This window comes from Argentina silus (genome assembly GCF_951799395.1).
Source record: "Argentina silus genome assembly, chromosome: 2".
NCBI classification, from domain to species: domain Eukaryota; kingdom Metazoa; phylum Chordata; class Actinopteri; order Argentiniformes; family Argentinidae; genus Argentina; species Argentina silus.
The window spans coordinates 14,195,817-14,220,119 of NC_139656.1; the positions used below are offsets into that span (position 1 = coordinate 14,195,817).

A 24,303-nucleotide genomic window follows, 5' to 3' on the forward strand; every position below is an offset into this window, starting at 1 on the left:
TTGTGGCACGCAGTTGTGGTCAGGCTAAACCTCCTGGGACAGGAGGACCTGCTGATTATCACTACAAAATTAGAGCCGTTAAGACAGACCGTCCTTTTTCTCACTTCAGGGTGCTAACTTGGAAGTTCACTAAGGGAGCTGCTGCTTGGTATTGTCCTCTTCCCAACCTCTGGCATTCACACTCTCACCACAGAGACAACATTTAGCCTGCTGCCGTGATTTTTGTCACACAAATTAGGATTTGATTTGACTGTTATAGCAACTGCATTTTATTGAGATATATGATGACTATGGCCAGTTTTCAATGATTGCAGATAAGGCTTTCTAAATCTGCACTGCAGCTGCGTGTGCCTGCCAGATGAGTACTGAAAATCATCTCTATCATGGTCACATTCTAAAAGAGCAGTGCAAAGCTTATATCGCCATGAATATCTGCCCTTTTGGCCAGGTCTCCCTTGCCTGGTTAAATAAAGGTTGAAGAAAGGTTGTAACTGAAGTGAGCTAGACTGCTAAATAGAATGAGCAATAAGGTGACTAGATTTGATTAATTCCAACATCATCAGTACCTGGTGTGTGAAGTACCTGCTCATACTCAATGACGGTCCCCCCCCAGCTTTGAGACACATGGTGCAGCCAAAAAACACAGGAAATCACTGAAGGAAAGAGGCTCTCGTTCTAAGTAAAAAGTCTGTTTTATCATTCAAATGAGATGAGAAATGTCATGATTTAATCTCAATAGAATAACAAAACTATGAGTTCATAACTGAGTGAGTCGCACCTCCTTCCTTCTACTATGATCATGTCAGAAAATAACGCCAACCCTATTATTTAGAAGACACATATCATCTCTTTATCATGCCTAACCTGAAGCTCCACACATAATGTAATCTACAATTAGTTATGTTGGTACATTTAAATGAATGTAAAAAACTGACATGAAGTTGTAACTTTCAACTATGGTCAAACTGATAATTCTGTTAAAAGGGTGGATGCTTGGAAAAAAAATGAGCATAAGCCTAAATAAGAGGGTAACAAATGTCATATTTAATTTTACACACATACTTTAACTTGTCATACAATACTTCAAGCAAACCATTTTCATGTTGAAAAAGCAATGAATTAACAGCAAAACAAAAACAGGACATTTCAGAATGTTGTATTTTCACGTTCTGAAGAAAATTACCTGAAAATATTGACTTCTTGTTATACAACTTAAAATCTAATTCCCTCAAAAAAAAAAAAAAAATTAAAGCCTGAATTTTGAAATGTAAACACACTATTCACATTTCTACAAACAAGCCAGAATTTATGATACAGAAAGCGAGTTCATTTAACATAATCAAACATAATTCTGTCTTGAAAGGCGTGGTGAAGATTTCCCTAACGTGATCAATCCTTACTCTGTGGTAGTCTGGAAGGGTCCTCACTCCCGATGGACCAACACAAAGAGACCAAGTAGAAATAGAACAGCGTACTAGGAAGGAAATAAGAGTGGATTTAGCAAACGTGAAAACACTATAATTTTTCCTCTGGTACAAAGGATGTAAAACATCTTACCTTGAATTTGGGGTAGTCGTTCATCAGAATGGTGACAATTCCAATGTATGGCACAAACCTGTAGGCAACATTGACATTACACATCAGATAACTCGCTAGTATTTGTAAGCACAATTCAGTGCAACGATCTTGATGAAACATTCCACAAGACATGATACTGTATCTAGACCTGTATCCAAAAAGGACAGTTGACCAAATGCTAATTGGCAAAAAGAGGAAGACGTTCTTTCATAAATTCTATCTGGGGCCAAACCAGTATAGGTAAGATTATTGTGCTGAGTTGAATGTGCATGGAATGATCGTTATGCGTTTACTCCAGGTAAAATAGTATCATATAGGCCAGTTTTGGGCAAAATGTCACTCTTGTGGAACCAGAGAAATGCCTACCCTCTGGCCCTTCCCACAACATCTTTCTTCTCCAGCCAGTGTTGTCCCTGTTTGTACAGCCCTCTGTCATCAACTGCATTGTTGTCACCTTTGGTCAAAAACTTTATGTCTCCATTTTCCCTGAAGACAAACAACACAATTTAGATTAGTTTGGATGGATTTCATAGCCACAGAGCAGCATATCACTCACATAAAATATTACTCTGAGAAAGATTTACTCAGTTACTCAGCCAGCAAGTAGGCTAGGACTTGCATACAGTCATTGGAAACTGCCTGAACATGCAAGAGTTGAGAAATATCAAGTGGTTGAATGTTAGGAAATAAATCATTACTTTTCATGAATCTTCAGTACTCTATGTACAATTGGGATTTCTCTTCCTTCTATCCTGAAGACAACAATCTCGCCGACTCTGATGGGATCTTCAACTCGATTGGTTAGAAATAGGAGGTCTCCCCGGTGGAAAGCTGGTTCCATGCTTCCACTGAAATCATACACATATGGCTGTATGTCAAGGAAAGGCAGGCCACAAGACAAACTTTACAGCCAACACCAATGCTTACCTGAGAACGACAACAATAGGACTTTCACTGCCTGTCACAACCATCAGTCCTTTCCAGATCATCAGTGCTGAGGACACTATCATACCAAAGTTCAGCACTTGGTAATAGAGCTGAAAAAAACAACAACACAACTTGTCATGTTTCAGTCATGAAGGGCAACTCATCACTTCAATCAAGTGTTGATTATAGCTCAAACCAGCACCACCTGTTCAAGCCTGGTCCTGTGCATGCTTTTATTCCAGTCAGTGTGAATGTTGATGAAAAGTTGAATCACGTGAGTTAGTACAAGGTTGGAACAAAAGCCTACACTGGACCAGATGTGAACAGTGAAGTAGCCTGCTAAAACACATACGAAGCCTAAGGCGGAAGAATAGACAGAAGGCGAGCTAGCTATTACTAGCTCCAGCGAGCGTTGTTACAACGAATGAATCATTATGCAGTGATTTGGCCATGCATCTAACGCTCTAACTTGCCCTCCACAAGAAGCTCGATAGATGACTGGCTAGGTAGCTAGCATAGCCAACTTGATATCTAAAGCAACGTGTAACTTAACAGTCCGCTAGCTAGCTAATGCAGAGCCATCACTACTTCCATTCACAACCTACACCAAAGCCGATGTTAGCGTACTTACCTGACGCTTATTCATGCGACGCACATCATCAAGGAAATCTAAAGACAACATCGTAACGGTTTTAAGTGTGTGAAATCACCTAAGTTAAACTAAATATGTGATTAATACTTAAAAAAGCGAACATATGGATGCACGTCAAGCATAGACTTGCATCCAAATCTTCCGGGTACACACAATCGGAAGTCCCGCCCATATTCAGTTTTGTTGAGGTGTCGCTTCTCGATACGGGGGCGCTCTCAGTAGTGCTGCTGGTGCGTGCCTTGCTTTTGCATAGCCATAGCCTGCTGTATACAGTGACATAGAAAACGTCAATGTTTTGACAGGTTACATATGGTTTAGAATATGCTGTCAAATGAAGAAGATTACCAATCACAAATCATTTACATCTCATTTATCATGTTGTTTGCCTCATGCCAGGATATAATTCACTGTACCACTCTGAATTCATTCAGTCTTTAAAACACTACAGGAAAAAAAACCTTAATAGGAACAAATAACAGACTATGAGATTATCCTATTCTGATTTTGAAAATAGCATATACCTTGTTGTAGTGTATTCTAGCCTACAGAGACACAGTGTAGTCCGTAGTAACACTTTAGAAGCACAGTTTCTTAAATGTAGATTAAATGCATCAACCATTCTGACCAATGGTCAATACATTGAGCAATGCAAAGTTTTTGTGGCTTTTAGAATGTGTTTTAATTACGTATTGGAAATCATAATGCATTGTATCATCAAATGCACACACATACTGGGCAAAGAGTTGTGTTGATTCCAATTTCCTGTACATTTTAATGAAAAGATAAAATCATTGACGCAACACACAATCGTTGACTTATTTATGCCTGACTTATTTTGATGTTGACTCATGATGGTTTTCTCATGACACATTGATATTTTATTACCAAAAGCATCTGTCAATGTTTGGCAAACATTGCAACTGTATGATATCATTCATGGAAATTTTGCATGACTACCAGCACAGAGATGCTTGTTTGTCATTCATGGATACTACACAGAATAATGTCACACTTCTGTATCCAAGGATTAGTATGGGATTTTGTTGGTGGTCATCTTCCTGTAATTGGTTGTTTTATCATGATGATTTCAGCCCTGACGTATGGGGATCGCTCCACAGTAGATTGGAGGAATAGAGATGCATGCTGGCTGTCAAGAGATGGTGTGCCGTACTGCCCACGCTCTCAGACAGCCAGGCAGCGTGAGGTAAGTGGGCATGAAAAAAACAATGCCTCCACTGAGGTGTCTAAACACCTTTTAGACTACAAGAGCTCACTGAATGATAGTGGTCTATGAAAGAGGAGCACATGCTGTTATCCTTGCGTTGGTTGGGTTTGTCTGCCCATCTACTCATGCCAAACAGCTCAGTGAGATTGTAGATAACACTTATCCCCAATGACAAGTTCTTTTTGGTGAAATAATTTATGTCTGTCATTGAGTCTCTCAAAGTTTGCAATTATGGAAATTGGGATATCATAATACCATCCTGAAATCTAGGCAATATAATTTGGCATACCATACATGAGAATCATTTGTGTGTCTGGAATAATTCTATGATGTGTGGATCAGTTATTTGGTGTTCATTCCCCCAAAAATGTGGGGATGTAAAAAAACACCTATTATTTTCAGAGTCGGTTGATATTATAATTATTCATAATGCCCTTATCGCACTTCTCGGGTTTGCAACAGTTTTGAACTCTAGGGTCATGCTTTGCTTTCATCCCAACATATTAGCGAGCCTGATTGAACCATGCCAGATTAAAACTTGTTCTAAAACAACAATAATTTGATTACCTACTGATTTGCTTCTCAGCCGGGTCATGAGGCCAGGTTTTGAACCTGGCTGATCAATTGTCTCGGTTGGGGATTATGCAGCTTGTGTGGCAGACTATCCTTAGAGAAACAGAGCAGTTTTAACATAAGGTACAATGTTTTACATATTCACAATAATGACAAATCCAAACTGTTGACCCCTTTTAATGGCCCGCCTGAAGTTCCCTGATATTGTTGCTTAGTTTGTACTAAAATTCAATTGGATTACCTACAGTAAGAGGGTAAAAATATATCCATTCTCTGATTCCTTTACATAACAGTACAGTATGCTGTGTGCGAGCTGTTCACATTGGGCCAGTCTTCATACAGGATATTAAATTATGCTATTTCGTCCTTCCAATCACGTGTCCATAGGTCCACTAGATGTCATGAATAAATTGATCCAATGAATGGCTAAACATGTTCATAAGAAGTAGTTTTTATTGTTTTTGAGGAGACCAAAGAATGTTAATTTTTCAAAGTGCATTAACATATAATTAGTCAATATTTATTTTATTCCAGCCCATTTAGATTTTTCCCCCCTGAGAGGGAACAGTGTGAAAGCTGAGAGATCTGTATCAGAATGTCATCATTTCCTAGTCAGCAAAAGCAGGCTGGATTGTGGTAGATTACCATGGCCCTGACAGTCAACCCAGTGACGGCAGCGAGGCAATGGCTGCTTCCGACTTTTTTGTGGATTAGAGATAAAAGTTGTTCAAATGCCATCTGCACTGTGACATTTAGGAGCGTGTGATGCTTTCCATAGAATCTGCTTAAATGGTCGGAATCACAATCTCCATCCAATTATAATTAACATCACGCACAACAATGTGAGTCTAATAACCTACCTATGAAGGATTTGTCCTTGGGTATTACACCAAGTCTTTTTCTTTTTTTCATTTCATCAAACAAGATCTCAATGACAATAGATCTCTATTGTGTTTGATCAGCTGTTTAACTTGTACTGTTGCTCTGCATCTGAATAAGACTCTGGAATAAATGCTTGTGAGGCCTAACATGACCTGATCCTGCTTACATAGCTAATGATTATGTGTGGCCTTACTAGTCTTATGGTTCACTATTAAAATATCATAACACTATGTTGATTTCATTTAATTAGCTGTAGTTGTTAATGTGCTGCATATCACATCATATTAACAACTGTCTGAATAAAACATAATTGAGAGAATTGTCTCTTTTTGTCCCTCTATAATACTGATTGTGTGAATGAGTACTGTAAATGTGTCCATTAGTCTGCCTAGCATTGGGACACTCTGCAATGGGAGGTCTTCACATTAACTTGAATTTATTTTTTATTAACTGAGGTGGCAATTATTTATGTACTACATATGACATTTCTATAATTAAAGCCTCTCAATATCCAAATCTGCTGTGTCTTGCCTTGAATCTTTATTCACAGATTACACTAATTGACTTGAGTTAAAGCTCTTTACTTCTCTCTCAGAACCACTCAGTGTGGTTTGAGGAGCTATGTTAATGCATGTTTCACTCTGCAAGTGTCTGCAGGAATCTGCTTGGATTAAAAAATGCCTCATTTTCAGATCTCTGATGAGGCTCTGACAGGGAAATGTGATTTTTCTGCCATTACAAGTTTGTAAGATAGAGGACAAGCATTAGACTGTGTGAGTGCAAGCGTACTGTAAGATGACGAGCCCCCAAAGATTATTGTTTTTGACTATCATATAAATGACTTGTCTGTTGGACACAACCAACGTGAAATCATTCAGAAACAAATGTATCACAATATTGGTGTTTGTACTGTATCACCTTCCTTGATTTTAAAGTGTAAATCAGTTAATCTTGGATTGAATAAATACCCATTACCTTTTAACCTGTTTACCATTAGTGAGATTCCAAGAATTGTTCAGGAATGATGGAGTGAGTAGAAGCCCATGGTAGTGCTGTGTTCATGACTCTTACTCCTGAAACAGCAGGATTTAAAGGGTGAGGAGGAATAGCAGGGAAACTCTTTTAACAACTTTGCAAGTGGCCTCCCTTATGAGCAAATGGACTCCTTCTGTGTTGACCTGAGGGATTCTGGTCAATTTAAACAGGGCGCCAATCGATAGTGTGTGGAGGTACAGGCCTTTCATTTTCCCTCCTTGGTAAATGGTGTGGTGAGTGCACTGACGGTAGGTGGCAGAAGTGTTGCACAGTAGCCCAAATCTCTCCAAGCTGTCATCACCTTGGTCACGCTAACGGGCCATGAAAGGCCCCATGATCCCCCACCTCAGGACTTTTAGTCCCAGACCTGAGTCATCGTCTCAGACACCTCCCTTCCAGCCTGTGACAGACACAAACATCCCTAATGAGCTGTGAGGAAGACATGCATATCACATACAGTACATGGACGCAGTATCAACCAGTATCAACCAGTTGTGTTGTACTTTAGGTAGGTAGTTACATTAGACCATGGATATGTCTGGTGGCTGTCAGTTTTTTCTCCTGAGTTGGATGGTTGTTCTTCTCTGAATAGGGCAACATTACTTGGTTTAACAGATCGGTATGTATGACTTTCAAATATCAAACCATTCCAACACCATTCCCAGCTTCCCAAGATTCTTTACACCAATGCCAGATATTCGATGATGCATTTAATCAGTATTTTTGTGTAGTTGGTATACAAGTATATAAATATAAATATACACTTTATTATCATTAGCATAGTTGATTCATACTGACAGAGCCATTGAAATGTTGACTATGTTGGCAATGGCACATTAGAAACATTAAAAGCTGAATGGCAATGCTGTGTACAATAAGATCAAATGAGGTGTCTGACTTGTGTCCTCAACTGTGGGTCCTCAAAAACACAAACACTCTTGCTCTGCAGCAGCTATCTGATCCACCACCAAACCCATCTGTCAGTCATCACTGTGTTCCTGCTGACAGCTCCTGACCCTCTCACGCTGCCTATGACATCATGTGTGACATGAAGTGTTATGATAAGTGGTTAGCACGGAGTGGTTCACACCTGCATGTGCAGTCACAATTTACATAAACTATGACTCACGTGAATCATAAACGATTACCATGATGAAGTCAGTCATTTTGTAAAACACTCTGGTGGTAGTGCATATCTATAGTACCTAAGTAGTGAAACAAATCAAAATTGCCACTCAATGTGTAAGATTAACTTCACTTGAACGGATAACCCATGTCATTGTACAATGCTGACATCTAGTGTACATAATGCCTATTCTCACATTTGAGGTACAGAATGGCATCAGAGGGTGAAAATGACCTACTGTACTGTATATGTCATCAGTAGAGTATTCTTATATTTCTAATGTTTTATACCACAGATGACTTATCAGACTCATACCCAATTATATTTTAGCAACTGTCTTTCAGAAATGTTTCTGCTTTTTTAATGTTTTTACTTTTCTAGTCTGAAATATTATGATAGATAAGAATTAGGTTGTTATCGGTGGCAAGCTCCAATACAGTAGTCCTATTCATAGCCAATGTGGCGCTGTATGTCATAGCTTTGTGGTGACAGAACGCAATGTGACTTTGCCCTCTCAGATAACAGAGGTCAGTCAGATATCGCTGGGAACCTCGTCTACTGAGACAATGCATTCTGTGGGGTATATATACTGTACAGTGCGTCATCAGATAGACAGGGCGGGATGCTTTCTATTACAGTCACAACCCACTCCATAATTCTCATAACTGATATGCATTTTATTTTAAATGCCACATGCCAGCAACACTCAAAATTCCACAAGATAAACACATCATATTTAATGACAGCTTCTCTAGAAAATCACTGACCAAGGAACTGTGCATTTCAATTATTTTATTTTACAGCCAGTGCATTCAGGGAGCATTTTCTATAAATGTTATACACTGTAACATGACAGGTTAGGATAGTTACAGTACAAAAAAGCACAGTGTCATTATTCAATGTATAACAGTGTCATGGAATACAATACAGTGCATATGGCTTGACCCATTCCTGAAAAGGTCTATACAACATAATTCTATTATGTTGTAAATTCTACCAATCCATATCAATGTGTGCTTTAAGGCTGCAAATCTATGTTGTGGTTGTAGTGAACAAAAGCCATATATTTATGATATATATATGGCTCTGGAACATAAATAACTATTCCCCTGCATTCTAGAATGATAAAGGACTAAAATCTGGATCCTTGTGCTCTTGAATTGAACATAACATTTTACTCCTCCGGTCCCTTCACACTGATCTACCCTTGGATATTCATGTTGTAGAAATAACACCATCCCAATGTGAAGTTTAGAGACCACAGCTAGGATGCAAATCTTGTATCACATCTAGTGATGTGCATATTAATTACAGGTACTGTATACACACAGTTCTGATGCTAGAAAAGTTAAGCTGCATTGCGGCACTGTACCAACAATTGCAGCAGAGCACCTTCAGAGTTAAGTTTAAAAAAATATATTTCATAGCACTAGTTCTTCCTAGAGGACTGCTAAAGAACTTGGGTGCTGTGTGTGACTTGGCGCTGTAGCTTCAGCCTGTGATGTGAGTTTGTCACAATTACCTTACTGCAGCAAGGTATGAAAATAGCAACGATTCTGTTGTAAGTCTCTTTGGATAAAGGCGTCTGCTAAATGTCATAAATGTAAATGTGTTGTTATGGGAACTGTAAGCAATGTGAAAGGAAATCTGGTAACACTTTACATTAAGGTACCCTTTGTAAATGGTTTGTAAATGGTTTGTAATTAGTTCATAAATCATTTATATAGTTAGTTATAGTTTAGATTGTTCAATACCCACTTGCTGGTTGTCAAATAGGGAGCTTTCATCTGGAGCCAGTCATCAATGCTTTATAAATGATTGAATTATTCGTTTATGACTACTTATTATGAATGATGAAATGTTCCATCACTTTACTTGATCGATCATTCATTACTGTTAATTGCTTATGAATGATGAGGCTACTTTACTTGGAGTGCCTTATTTTAGGTACACATTAATTATGCTCAATTACAAATGTTTGTAACTCATTAATTAATGTTAGTAACTCATTAATAAATGGATAACGGGGTTACACTTTATATTAAGGTGACTTTTCATCAGTTAGAAATATTGGTAACCCATTAATAAATGTTGGTAAGTCAATAATTAATGATCAACAGTGTTACACTTTACATTAAGGTGACATTGTATCTGTTACAAATGTTGGTAACTCATTAATAAATGGTCATAAGTGCAGATATAGAAGAGTAATCACATGACATAATAATCAATGTTGTCTACTCATAGATGAACCCAAAACAACTCAGAGCAATAACCACATATCGGTGGACACAGATAAGGGGTAAGTGGTGGATGGATATATCAACAAATACAATCTGGGAACCTGCAAGGTGGACATGTTTAAATGAGGAAGTGTTGACAAGGACATCAGGTTTTAAAGTATGGGACAAAAACATGGTGACAGCTGTACCGTACTTTCACATTGTATGTACAGATGTGTTGAATCAGTTTGGTGCCAGCCGAATCATCCCCAAATGGAAGGAAATAACAGAATTTTCTTTTTCCCAACTGCACAACCACTGTGCAACCATTGCAAATAACATTCATGCTTTCACATCTGGGTTAGTTTTCGAAGCATTTTTAAGTGAATTTATAAAGCATTAATAACTGGCTTCTGATTGCAAGCTCCTTATTTAGCAAGCATCAAGTGAATATCGAACAATCTAAATCAATGAGTTAAAACTGTTTGTAAATGGTTTATCATTTAATAATAAACTGGTTAGAAATTATTTATTAACTAATTATAAACCATTTACAAACCCTTTACAAAGGGTACCTTAAGGGTACCGGAAATCTACTCAATAGTATTGCTGGTGGTGGTATTAGAACAATTACTGATTTAATACCATTGTCTCTGATATTTGGTAGTATTCTAATTCTTCCCTCTCCTGTTCTCTGATAGGATACAGGGCTCTGTGTCTGTCACAGCTTGGGGCAGAGGTCACCAATCTTTCGTCTCAGACTAGTTCCCAACTTCACCAAGCTTACTACGGACAAAGGACAAAGTCATCAGTGATTCCATTCCTGGTTCAGCATTCCTTCATTGGGAAAAGCAGTGACATTTGACAATGATGCTGTTTTACCTCATTCAGACAACCTTGGGAACATCTACGGCTTTGTGTTTTTTGCTGTCCTCTGATTCTGACTTCCTGGACACTCTGGGGCTGGCTGTTGCCTTTCTAGAGGTCTGGGGGCTAGAGGAGCCAGGGACCATCTTACGCTGGAGCAGGGGGCTCCTGGAGCCCTTAGGTTTGGCTGGTGTCTGTAGAGAGTTCATGGGCTTCAGGGATCTCAGGCTGAGAAGGCCGCAGTAGTAGTTACACTGGTGCTGAGAGATGAACTGCTCAAACACTGTGGGGTTCCCCATGGCTGTGAGACCCTGATACCTGCAACAGTGTAAAAAGACCCATAACAGTAACGGAAACGTTTACAACTTTTATGGCAGTTTGAAATTACAGCAATACAGTTGTTAAATGACTAGCTATCTGGATAGAAATGTTTTATTTGAAAAGTTCCAATCTGGTTTTCGCCCCTGTCATAGCACTGAAACTGCTCTACTTAAAGTCACAAACAACCTACTTTTAGCAGCTGATTCAGGTCATGTTCCATTTTAAATCTCCTTGATCTTAATGCAGCCTTTGATACAATCGATCATACCATTTTAATAAACCACCTTCGATATTGTGTAGGGGTTACAGACACTGCCTAAAAATAGTTCTCGTCATACCTCTCAGGCAGACAGTTCTCTGTTGGTCTAGGAAAGTGTGTCTCTTCCTCAGCCCAAGTGAACTTTGGTGTGCCACAAGGCTCTATTTTATTATCATTATACATGCTTCTACTAGGCCAGATTTTCCATAAATGCATTATTTCCTTTCACTGTTACGCGGATGACACCCAGTTATATCTTCCCATTAAACCCCATGATTCATCCAGTTTAGCTTGTCTTAACGATTGCTTGGAAGATATTAGATGTTCCAGAACGTTTTACAATTGAATCACAGTAAATCTGAGGTAGTCATATTTTGCCCTCTAAGTTCCACGGTAGCAACACAGGACGGTCTTGGCTGTCTCTCTGCCAAGGTGAAATCTTCAGCTTGAAACTTAGGGGTGATTTTTGATGCTGACCTCAATTTCAAGAAACAAATTGAAACAGTTGTACAGTCATGTTTTTATCAGTTTAGAAACATTTCCAAAATACAGCCTTTCTTGTCACTTGCTGATCTAGAAAAAGTCACTCATGCATTCATCTCATTTTGTTTCGATTATTGCAACTCCCTCTATTCTTCTCCCTCCTAAAGTCCCTCGCACGGTTACAGATAGTCATGCTGCAGCAGCTAAGCTTTTAACCAGAACTAGGAAAAGAGACCACATCACCCCAAGCCTCCCTACACTGGTAACCTGTTGCTGGTAACCTGTGGCACCAGACTATATTTCTAACCTTTTAGTCCCTTATGAGCCTCAGCACAACCTTATATCCTCAGGCCCTTCTGGCCGAATCTAGACTGAAGACAAAAGGTGACCGTGCCCCTAGATTCTGGAACGACCTGCCTGAGGATATTAGGCTAGCAAGATCAGTATTTTCTTTTAAATCTCTTCTTAAAACTCATTTTGATAGACTAGCCTTTATTTGATGCTGCCATTATTCTTTTTAATATGTTGTGTTTTACTGTTTTTCTACTTTCATTTTTGTTTCTGATGCTGCTCTTATTCTTTTTTAATGTGCTGTGCTTTACAGTTTCTACTTATATTTTATTTTTTATTTGCATATATGTTTTATCTATTTGTAAAGCACTTTGTAACACTCTTTTAAAAATATGCTATATAAATAAAGTGTATTATTATTATAATTTATTATAAAATGCCTGGTGTGGAGTCAATATCAATGTTTATCTTTTATGAACACAATGTTCTGACAATACAACATAAAATGGATACCAACCCTTTTGATTTGATTGATATTTCAACATTTGTGATCTTGGTGTCAACACCTGCAACATAATCACATAAAACAGAGTTAATTACTTTTCTGTGATTCAGAGAGAAACAATGATTGCACAGTTGCCCATTATAGTCAGCTGAGTAGTTTTCCACAGTACCTTCAAGCCGAGTGAGCAATAGGTTGCCATTGGTCCACTGGTGGATCCAGTGCTGTAGGGCACAGCACTTCTGCTCCACCTCTGAGCTACTCCTCATGATCAGTCTGCCTGTGGCATCCAACAGACAGTACTTCAGATAGACCCCCTTCAGATCTGCCTCCACTGTAGCGTGGGGAATAGGGTTTGCTGGCCGGTACATCAAGTAGAGGGGGATCACTCTGTGTAACCAAGATCATAAACACAGTTGTTTGTGAGAGGATAGTGAATTTTCCTCTTCGTTTTTTATTTGATGAAATAATTAAATCATTTGGACAATCGTATGTATGTATGTATAATGTATAAATAATGTATAAATTACACATAATCTCACTCACTCCAGTGCTGGCCCAAAGTTTTCTATCACGCGTGCTTCCGCAGCAAATATTTTGCAGTATTCACGCGCCATGTTCTGAATCTTACATTCCTGTTAGAGAGCAGTACATACAGGAAATACTTGGTTTAGGCATTATGACTTTGAATAAATGTCATGTTTCACCTTGTGACATTTACTATTGATAATGAATAATCAACAGAGAACATGAACAATGATTTTCTTTTATCAGTTTAAATTCAAAAGGATTAAAGGAACAGTGGCCCTAACCTGCTGGGTGATCTCCATGTTCCTCTCTGCCAGGTTGCTCTCCTCTTTGGCCCCGTAGGCGATGGGGTTGCGTACTTTGATGAAACAGGTGGTCCCCGACTCAAACACAGGCTCCAGACCGTAGATGACCTTTGCCCTGCAGGCCTTGTGGGAGCAGCCCTCTCCAATATGGGCCTCCTCCATCATAATGCGCCCAAACAACTTGTTTCCCCAGTAACCAGAGTCTGCCAGGCCCTTGGTGAACAACAGGGGAGTCATCTCGATTTCCTCCCCCACTGTGTAATAAGAGTAATGATAATGAAATTCATTTATAGAGCACATTTTTTCCACCCAGGGGTGACAGTGTCGAAGAACCAAAAAATCTGAACCTATACAAATTTACATTTCCATCTTACCTTCTAGATCCTCACGCAAAAACATGCCAGCAAGTACTGGAAAAAGCAGAGAGACACATACTGTAATATGAGATAACTTGTTTTTGTCTGAAACCCAATGTATGTGATAGGCTACATACTGTCCACACTGAGTAGAAAGTCTGTTGAGTCAATCCCATATTCATTAGTGATTGTGCAGCCGTACACTCCACAGTCTCTGCTCGATGTCTGGACAATGGCCAGGGCCACCTGAGTCTCATCTCCTGCACTGGGAGACAAGCGGAAGTTAGGGAGTACAGCAGTTCAGCAAAGCTTTGGGTTATGATATGTAACCCCGGTTCTCTGAAGGAGATGAGGCAGACATCTCACTATGGGATATGTACCTTTGTGTACCCTATTAGCTGAAACCCTATCCAATCACGCTTGGAACAGGCCGGGAGCACATTGCATGACTGACCCTGTCCCAGCCCAGCCTATAAAGCCTACTGCACAACATACCTATTTCCGTAAAAGAGGGGCAATCTGGTGAGATGTCTCCCTCATCTCCTTCAGAGAACCGGGGTTACATACCGTAACCGAAAGTTGCTGTTGGTGTTGATTTCAATTGAACAGGATAAATTGCAGGAAGTTCTTGTGTATTCTTTCAGTTCCCTTGCTGTGTGGCTGGACATTGTATATGATCATGATATATTGTTCATGGTCACTTACAATTTTAGTTACAGTTGTTTACCAAAATTGCCACAATTCAATTTCAAGACTTACGTTCTTTTAATATCAACAATTTCCACCTCATCCCTGTACCACTTGATAGTAGAGTCACTAAGCACATTGAAGAACTGGCACCACAGCTTCAAATGTCCTGAGGCATCTGAGAAGGGCTCTCCCCTTATCTTACGGATAACCTGAGGAGCTGGTGAGAGAGAAAGAGGCTGGAGAGGGACTCCGACAGGCACAACTAGGTAAAGATATACACTTTCTTATGTTTCAGCTTCCACCCTTAATATGGATACTATGTCAGTGAAACCTATCCATGTAATCTCCTCTGGCAAGTACTGTAGCTGGCCCTCTCTCATGACAGTGTTAAAGCAAACAGGCTCTCAACAGCAGTCCCCACTGAGTCTTAACCAAAGGAAACAACACTCCAGTGGTTAGTTTCATTGAATAAGATCACTTCCTCAAAGCATGCCAATATCAACCACTCTTTTCTGTAACATGGCAGACAGTGAGTGTACCTTTAAATGGGTTGTGCTTGTTCTCCGTTGGTTTCTCCTCGGTCTTGGTAGTGTCGGTCTGTGGGTCATGCTCCTGGCTTTGCTTTTGGGACTCTGGAGCCACCCTCCTCCTGCTGGGCATCGGGGAGCGTCTCTCTACTGGAGGGGTGCGCTGGCCGTTGGGGGGCTGCAGCAAGGGTGACCGGCGGGATAGGACAGGGGACATGGAGGGGGCCTCTGGGGAGAGCTGGCTGCTCTTCATGGGTACTTCCTCTTGCTGGGGTTGGGTGTCAGCTGCTGCCGTAGGCTCTCCTGCTGTGATGAAGATTTTGCGCCGGGCACCGGATGCTAACTCCTGTGGGGTGGCTGAAGGAATGGGGATGGGGGAGACACTGTCTCCTCTCCTTGGCAAGGAGCTATCTTCAGTGATTGGAACAATTGCTGAAGAGTCTGTCTTTGAATATCCATCAACCTTCATTTCTTTAGGTGTAAAGCTGTCCAACTGAATGATTGGAACAGGAATCCCTTGTGTTTCTGTGCCTGGGAGAACCTTAGTATCAAGCCTTTGTATGGTAGTGCCAGAGTCTGGTGCAGTGTTTTTCAGATGTTTTTCACTGACAGGTTGCAATATTGGGGACATGCTTTTTGCAAATCCAGACTTGGTGTCCAAATGTTTCTCAGTGTCATAGGGAAGTGAGCTGATTCCTGTCGAATGCTCAGAGTGGGAAGAAACAATATTATGTTGTCTAATGACATTTGGAGAAAGTGATTCTGAGGAATCCATCTCTTGAAATGTGTTGTTTAATGGTTTATTGTGCTCTGGAGTGACAATAACAGATGGGGAAGGAACTGTAATGGCTGACTCCTGCTTTGGAGTAATAACAGAAGAATTGCTTCGATCATTCTCAATCCTAGCATGACAAATATCAACATTAAGTTCAAAAAGAGCATGTGCTGATGCATCATCTTTGTCTGTATCCATGATACTATCACTACCCTTTACTATAGAGTGATTATTGTCCGCAAACATTCTGTCCATGTCTATGATAGAAATAGGAGGAATAGGTAAGGCCTCAACCAGTTTTGGTTTAGTATCCATACATCTATGCTCAACATCTACATGTTCAATTTCTACATTTGTCTTCATCTCTTTCTCAGTAGTGTCTGTTCCTTGTGCCTGTCTGCATTCTGTCTCATCCATTCCCAACTCTGGCCTTTGTTCAGCCATATCCTGTTTTCTTGTTGGTGGGGAGAATGTGGGTAGATGGTCTGTAGTTTGAGATTGAACAGGGGATAGTGAAGTGGTTGCCATTGAAATAACTTCTGGAGAGGTCATAGCCCTCACCTGTGCCCTTAAGAGGTCAGCAATAGATGTTATATTGGCTACAGGTGTTGTTGTTGTGTCATTGAAGTCTGTTGGTTGTTGCTCTGTGATGTTTGTATTTGGGACACTTGTTGTGTCTGTCCTTTGTGGTTCATCTGGAATAATAGTCTCAAGGTGGAGAAGATTCAGATTTGGAGAAAGATTCTTAAGAATATGAGGTATATCACATTCTGTTGTCTTCAATAGTCCATTCTTCTTAATTTCTAAATCTGATACATTCACTGATTTACTTTCAATGTTTTCCTTCTGAGGTGCAGCAACTTCATTTAGTGAACCAACTTCATTCCATTTTTTCATGTTTTTGTCATGAATGTCTCCCTGTACTTGTAATTCACTGACCTTATTACTCTGTACTTTCTCATCAACTTGTATTTTTGTGCCTCCAACAGTTTTTATAGCTATCTCAACTTGGTCTTGCTGGACTGCGGGTGAAACGCTACACCCTGAGGGGTTCTCACTATCACCTAGGCTTTCGCGGGGTGACTTTTGTAGGTCTGTAAAAGGTACTGTATGGCTTTCATTTGATCCCTTGGAATGATCCCATGTGCTCTCTGTTATTTTGTCAGAGGCGGAGTGGCTGGGATTGTGCAAAGTAGGAGTCTGGTTGGCATCTGCTGTGACCTCTCTGTCTGATGGAGGCCTTGGTGGCGATTGTACAGCTAGCTTATTCCGGGTGGTTAGTGTTTGTAGGGTGACAGATGCATCATTCCTCTCCGTCTGTGTATGGGCCTGAGTAACCTTGAGGCACAAACAAGCAGAGGTTTCCATGCTGTGAATGCTTATTCCCTTATCCATGACTATGCTGGACATGCATAAACAAATATCAATGTTAAGGCAGTAACAGCATAGCACAATCAATGACGAATTGTGAAGAAACACACATATGCTATGTTAAAATGTAGTTAAGTAGTAAACAGTAATTATACAAAATGGAACAGTGATATAGGGGATATGGTTGGCCTATCTCTCTCTCTCTCTCTCTCTCTCTCGCTCTCTCTCGCTCTCTCTCGCTCTCTCTCTCTCTCTCTCTCTCTCTCTCTATATATATATATATATATATATATATATATATATATATATATAATACATTTAATTTATATAAAGCTTTTCTAAGATCCAAAGACGTGTTACAAACATAAGTGAATTGTACAACACAAAAAAATTAAATAAATAGAGAACAGCTAGGCCAGATAACAAAGGTAGTGATGATATTTATCTACTTTTAAACTAAAGCTAAAGTCACATAACCCCCTAAACCTGAAGTCACATACATACTGATACACATCATTTGTATTCACATAAAGTGAATGTACTGTATATATATCATCAAGTGTCCCATGTAGTGGTGTCAGTTCTTCTGTACATAGCTGGCGGGTCACTGTGATCTCAGTAAATAAAAGATAAAAGGAGAGAGGAGAAATATGATCAATCTAAAAATATGAATGCGGAATGAATACTGTTTTCCATGTTGACCTCTCGTGTTGACTGCTGAGTCATATTTACCAACTGGAACCCATTCAATGAATGAAGCAATCCTGTTTTCCAAAGTTGTTACTCTGTCACAACCTGTTCTTGAGTTCACAGCTATGGCCCATTGTCAACAGGGTTGGGGTCAATTCAAATGTTTATCAATGCAACAGGCAAATGGAAATTCAGTGAATGAATTGAAAAATCCTCAATTATCATGCTGTACAAGGTCCCACCCTACAGATACAAAGTACCAGAGCTGCACTAATTTACGTATGATTTACCTCAGTTAAAGAGTTGCCTAATCAGTCGCAGAGATTAACAACACCAGAACAAGTACATTGCAGTACCAAAGTACAGGACGAGAAGGAAATGATGATTGGTGCACAGTGTTTGCTGATCTGTACTGAGATTTAATCCACATTAAGCACATGTTTCTATAGTCTTGGGGATCTGAAAATCATCGGATATTAGCAGCATAGGCTCTAATTGGACCCCTGTGTTATGTGACACTCTAACAGTGGATGAGACATGCCCTAAATGACTAGAAGGACCAATAACAGTGTCACTACTATGATGTTCAAGCTGTGATACTGTTTAGATGTGAAATAGTAAGCATATGTAAATATGAATATACAAATACATAAGGAAAAGCATGATTATGGTACACATGTTGTACAGTACCACTTATACTTTTGTTTCATTCTACCACAAGGGGGTAGGCTATTGTGGATGCCTTGTCTCATAGTGTCCACAGCTGAGTATGTGACGGAGGAGTATAGGAAGATTAAGCCCAGACTAAAATCGTGAAAGGGAGTATTTTAAGGCTTAGTGAAGGCAGAATGGAATGTAGATAATTTAAAGAGGTGCTTTAGTGGTACAGAGGTCTGCCTCTACCTCAGCACTTGCTCAAAATTAAGATCACAGTATTTCAAGTCTACAGTATATGCTAGGCGGGACTACCTTGACATGGTACTGGTTGCTATACCACCAAAGCTGTTATTCAATGATACAATACAAGTAGTAAAATATAATAGAGGTAAACCAATCCTATATCAAAAAGTGAACACAAGTTATCAAACACAATAACAGGGCCACTAAAAACGACTGCCTTCATGCTCCTTTTTGGGTGTGGAATGTGATGTAGGGCACTCCTTAGGAGTACTCATACTCACCCCAATAACTTGTAGTTATCATCAGCAACATAGGATTGGATGTGTTGTACTGTGTAAAGACAAGGGTAACTATGCACCTAAACTCTCAGGAATAGGAAATATTGCGTGGCTGGAACCTAATCCTGAATCTTCTAAGGCATCGTCACAGTGCCATCTATTCCGTTGTACTTTTCACTCTCATGCTCAATTGCTTCTTCACCAAGGCCTTTCTCTGTTGCTGTCAAACAAGTGAAGATTATTGATGGCAAAATCCTCATTGCCACAAACACACCTCAGACCACACACAAGCCTTTCTGATCCCTGCATTCAAGGTTTTTTGGCCACATGATACAGTATGTGCAATGGGACTATACCTGCTGCTGTATGTGCCAGTGCATGCATCATTACACATAGGTCTTGTCACACAGAGGCATACTTGTAAACTATAAATAGCCCTGGGGTGCTTGTGTTACTGATCTGGCCTGTGTTGAAAACGCAGAGTGCTCATGATGAGCTCAAATGAGCTGGGCCACTCACCTCACCCTGCAGTGCAGGCCGAGACACAGATACATTCTTCAGGTTGCTGCATGTTTCCTTTACAGACAGCTGATCTTCTGGTTGCTCACACATACACTGAGGCAGGTCAGCCTCACTCTCACATGATGTCGCTATTGACTCTGAGCCCCTAGTCACTATATCCACATGGATGGAAGTATCTGAGCTCATCCCAAGCATTGCTGCTGAGCCCTTCACTGGATCTTCAGTTGTATGTGTCAATAGGGTTGTGGTACTGTGTTTGTGTTCAACGGCTGAGGGCTTATCATCAACCTCCATGGCTGCAGCATCCTCTGAATGTGTTTTAACATCCCCTGCTATGGTGTTGGACACAGTTGGAGGTGTTAATTTAGGACATGGTTGTGGTTGTGGTTGTGGTTGTGGTTGTGGTTGTGGTTGTGATGAGATTATGGGAGGATCTGTACCCTGATATTCCAAAATGCCATAATGTTCAACCATGTTTTCTGAAAAGGAGAGAGCAGCAGAAGATGCAGACAGGATATTAGGCTGTTCCTCATGTGATGGGATTTGTACACTGTTCTCCACTTGTACCTTTTCCTCCATAACTGACAAACTGTTAGTCAGTGAATATTCCTCTGGCTTTTCTGTCTCTTTTACATGATCTGGAGCTGATTCCAGACAGGCCATAGCACTCTCCATCTCCATGACCTCCTCAAGGGACCCCTGTGAGTGTAGAGACACTGTCAGATATGGTGCCACACTGACCTCTTCACTTGTTCCTCTTTCCTTCTCAGACACCATCTCTGCCAGGCTATTAGACTTAACACTCTCCACTCCAGTGGAGATCTTTATCTTCTTTTTGGCAAAGGGTGCTTTGGGTGGGTGTGCAGTGAAGGTCTTCTGCACTGAGTTGTAGATGTACGTGAGGCATTTGCTGCCATTTTCCTTAATGGCCTGTTCATTGAAAGCCTCTGCCCCATTAGCGACAGGCTTCAACTCTCCCTCCACAGCTGCTTCACTTAGCCTGGCCTCAGCCTCAGAATCTGGGGTCAGAGTGTTCTCCTCAGCCCCTTCGTCCTCCATGGAGCTGGGGGTGCTGAAGCTGGCCTCCATGGGGGACCGGCGTTTCCTCTGGGAGCGGTCTGGACTGATGGTCCTCAGTTGCTCCTGGTGAACAGACCCATGGTTTTCCTTGTCCCATGGCTTGGGCTCCTCAAGCTCTCTGCGTTTGTTTTCGGCATTCTGTTTGAGCTTGGCAAAGTACTGCTGGTGGATCTTGTACTCGCTCATGGTGCCCACCTCCAGAACCCCCGAGCAGGAAACGATGCCCTTGCTGTTCCTGGCTGATGCCTGGTAAATGGCAGCATCCTCCACAGTGCAACTGAAAAAACAAACTCATTATTGATGCTGTGTATCACTTCATCTGCACATAATCTGGTCCAAGCTTGATTTAAATATCAGCATCAAATATTTTTGTATAAGTACAAATCAAAGTAACAGCACATTAATGATGCGTAGCAACTACAATGAAATGACAATTCTGAGCATTTAAACACTTATACATACTTGTAAATGTGTAGGGAATGGTTTTGTCCATCACGGGATATTTTGTATTTAGGTAGTCCACAGTATCTGTCCAGTTGTATGTCATCTTTATACCATGTCACTTCAGGAACCGGGTAACCTGGAAAGACATTGAAAAAGTGATATGAAGTAGAAATACACTGAGCATGTAAAATCTTTAGAAACACACTACACACGCACACACACACGCACGCACGCGCACGCACACGCACATGCACACACACACACACACACACACACACACACACACACACACACACACACACACACACACACACACACACACACACACACACACACACACACACACACACACACACTCTGCAGGAGAGTTTACCTGACACCACACAGTTGAACTTCACATTACAGGTTTCAGACACTGCTTTTGACTTTAAGGTTGTCTCAAAGGATGGCTGGGTCTCCTCTGTTAAATGTGACATAACACTACATAGTGTGCTCCTGCAAAACACAGTTAGCTAGTGAGCTCAAGTGTAAACAATGTCTTTCACTTACTCCCTCCCAAATTATCTCCTAAATGAGTAATTTTGTATAATCGGAATGAAAATATTTCCGAATATGGAAACACATCCTTGAGCTACAGTAGTTCATCCTGCAGTAACATATTCATCTCTTCATAATATTAGATCACATTTCACATTTCAGTAATTCAAACCAGTACTTCTTGGATGTGACCAAAACAATTTCCATTTTAAATTGGAAATGTACATCCAAAAGTAGTCTTACCTTGTAATGCAATATCTGGCACAGTTCTACATGGTATATCAGCCAATTGATGTTTATCAAAACCACAGAACTGCATGATGGAAGTACATTTATTTTGGATTTTCAATCTCTCTGCAAGAAAGCAATATAAGCAGAGCTAAAGCAAAAATTGCTATAGCAAGTGTTAGTTAAAATAGATTTCTGAAGAAATGCACGACAGTACCTTGATGGCCTGTATTGAGAATACCTGTGGCTTGAGTGGCTATGCAGAAAGGAGGCAAATAGAAGCAGTTTATATAAGGCACAATGCACAAACATGAATGAAGAGTTACACATGGACTAAATACCCACAATCAAAATCACCAATTATCATGTTCAAACCTTGACCTTGAACAACTAATTATTTTAATGTACTTTGTAATCTTTGAGTATTTCCACTGTAGTCCATGATCCTTCATTCACAGCAATGAGGCACACACAACACCACTCATAATGCATCCAATACAGAACATATTGAATCATCATAGCATGCAGCTATGTTGCAAAAGCATCACAATGATTATAGGATATTCACGGATGAATCGTTCATGCCTATAATCATGACCATTGATGGTGTTTATAGTCACTTGATCTCTGCATGGTGTTGTCATCTTCAGTCTCAGGGACAGCTCATTCAGATAGGGTGCTGTACTGACTGATGTCCATAACCATGTCAAAATAGCTTCAGTTTCATAGAATATTGTGATGCAAACTGTCTTTTTACTTATTCCATTCATATTAATGATCAATAAACTATCTTTACTTGGTTGTGGTACTGGAAAGAATGGCATATTCAGAAGCATAAAGATTAAGTTATTTTCTTCTATTTTTAAATAGATGCTTTTTGGAAGATGGTTTGCATTTTTAGAGGCTTATGCAGTGAGATGCAGTTTATTTATAAAGCGCTGACCTTCATGGTCACTTTAACGAGTCAGTGAGTGTTTCATATCAACAGGGCTCTAAACACCATGGAAACTAACACAGAGAAATATTTCAATCCAATACACTAATGCATTGATGTTTATTTTAGTATCAACATTTCTGGTTAATTTCAAAACAAAGTATGTTGTAATAACTGTGTTATAATTCACATGTTATTATTACAGTCGTTTTCAATGAGGTAGTTGAGGGTTTATACCTGTTTTCAGGTCTGACACTGGAGAGGTAGCTGCGGCCACCACCGGCTCTGATACTCCCAGTGACATCATCACCGTTGTTATGGCTGGATCTCCCATCTTCTGAGTAAGAGCGTGTTATCAGCCTCCTGGAACTCATTTTCCACCAGATAATGTTTCACCTGAATCAAAGGTCCAGAGAAAAACTCCTCAGGGATGTAGAAGAACGATGTCCCTCCACAATAAATGTATAAAAGACAACAGCTAAAAGAGAGAGAGGAGAGTGACAATAAGAACTCTAACAATACCATACAAACTGGACTAAATGTCCCTATAGTTATATTATAGGTGATTGTCAAATCAGAAATAATTTCCCTGTATTCTCCCATTGATAGTAACATGACACCTTACACTGTAGGATCTAACAATATAGGAGATGCTTTGTAAAAGTAAGCTGTTACAGTATTTCTTCTGGTTGACACACCCATGACATCATCTGATATTGACGAGCTATCTTCCATAAGATCCCTGCAGTAAACTCACCAATCATAGGTTTCTTTTTGTCCTTTGAAAGATACCCCACTGCTCTGGCTCAAGGCACTGCGATTTCCAATCAAACATGAGCATGCGTAGCCCGCTGACACTATTTATAGTAGGCCTACAAATAGGCACAGGAACACATCACATTTTCCAAAACTAGCCTTCAGACCATTTTAATAAGTACAATATCCAAAAGGAATACTTCACTGGTGAAGAATCAATAGGAAAGCAAACTGATGAAGGATAGCATTTTAAATCCATACTAAGCTTGTCAGGCAAGGTCATCCCAGATTTGGTAGCCCTCCAAGTGTGACGAGTTGATTTAGAAAGTTTTGTACTTGGTTACCATTGGATTACATGCCCTCTAAAAAGCTGAGGATCTTTGATGCGGCCAATAGATGACTCCACTTTTTCTCAAACAGCGTACGTAGTGCTTGATAC

At 40.1% G+C, this 24,303-nt stretch overlaps 2 protein-coding genes across 2 annotated transcripts; both read right to left on the reverse strand.

Annotated features, from left to right (window-relative positions):
* Positions 1–1,021: 1,021 nt before the first annotated feature.
* On the reverse strand, positions 1,022–3,298 carry sec11a (SEC11 homolog A, signal peptidase complex subunit). The gene is made up of 6 exons (XM_083691063.1): positions 3,137–3,298; positions 2,506–2,615; positions 2,277–2,426; positions 1,945–2,064; positions 1,558–1,615; positions 1,022–1,474 (listed from the first exon to the last, which is right to left on the reverse strand). The coding sequence occupies exons 1-6, from the start codon at positions 3,185–3,187 to the stop codon at positions 1,424–1,426; spliced, it is 540 nt and encodes a 179-aa protein (XP_083547189.1). The 5' UTR covers positions 3,188–3,298; the 3' UTR covers positions 1,022–1,423.
* A 7,809-nt stretch (positions 3,299–11,107) lies between these two features.
* On the reverse strand, positions 11,108–23,482 carry LOC310801172 (alpha-protein kinase 3-like; the record flags this gene model as incomplete). The annotated part of the gene is made up of 15 exons (XM_083665167.1): positions 11,108–11,405; positions 12,959–13,007; positions 13,116–13,333; positions 13,490–13,578; positions 13,756–14,030; positions 14,151–14,186; positions 14,270–14,397; positions 14,892–15,039; positions 15,362–15,842; positions 17,064–17,462; positions 19,883–21,242; positions 21,428–21,545; positions 21,783–21,904; positions 22,392–22,430; positions 23,346–23,482. 15 exons carry the CDS (start codon positions 23,480–23,482, stop codon positions 11,108–11,110), a joined length of 3,897 nt encoding a protein of 1,298 aa, XP_083521293.1.
* Between the last annotated feature and the right edge of the window lie 821 nt (positions 23,483–24,303).